Below are 606 nucleotides of genomic sequence, written 5' to 3'. Positions count from 1 at the left end.
CATTCTCAGTGAATTGTGTAATATAAAAAGTGTTGTTGCTGTTGTGTGTAGTGCATCTCCGTATTAATTCTTAACCAGCTTGTGACCCTTGGCTGAATTTTGTTACTCCTCAACAAATTTTGCATCTTGATATTATAAGTATATAAATTGAGCCATAAATTCTAACAAACAAATTGTCCTTCACCTGATGCTCATCTTCCTTTGTCTCCGGTGAAGGTTACGTGGGCCTGGTGAACCAAGCTATGACGTGCTACCTTAACAGTTTGCTGCAGACACTATACATGACCCCTGAGTTCCGCAATGCCATCTATCAATGGGAGTTCAAGGGCTCTGAGGAGGAGGCAGCCAAGAACATCCCTTGCCAGATCCAGCGTCTCTTCCTGCTACTGCAGGTGAGATCTTTAAGGAGTGTTTCTAGTGGATAACAGGATCTTGTTAAAGAATTAGATTTGTGTTGTTGGCTAATAGAATAGTGCCATGTGTGAGTAAAGAAAAATATTATCCAACTCCTGCAGTGATTGATGGTGTGTATATTGATGTCAGTGATACTCTTATATACTCAGTTTTACAGTTGCATGTTGAAAGGAATTGAGGTAGAAAGGATGA

The 606-nt window shown here is 40.1% G+C and overlaps 1 protein-coding gene across 1 annotated transcript in view; it reads left to right on the top strand.

The window, feature by feature from the left end:
* The window catches only part of LOC119586621 (muscle M-line assembly protein unc-89-like), a gene marked incomplete in the record, with an annotated part of 8,209 nt that overhangs the window by 3,987 nt on the left and 3,616 nt on the right, over positions 1 to 606 (top strand). Inside the window, 1 exon segment of the mRNA XM_037935368.1 lies at positions 217 to 392. Within this exon segment, the coding sequence (XP_037791296.1) occupies positions 217 to 392 (176 nt within the window).

The sequence above is a fragment of the Penaeus monodon genome, chromosome 21, assembly GCF_015228065.2.
Source record: "Penaeus monodon isolate SGIC_2016 chromosome 21, NSTDA_Pmon_1, whole genome shotgun sequence".
Lineage (NCBI taxonomy): Eukaryota > Metazoa > Arthropoda > Malacostraca > Decapoda > Penaeidae > Penaeus > Penaeus monodon.
The sequence above is the reverse complement of the archived record's forward strand: the minus strand, read 5'-3'. Positions and strand labels throughout refer to the sequence as shown.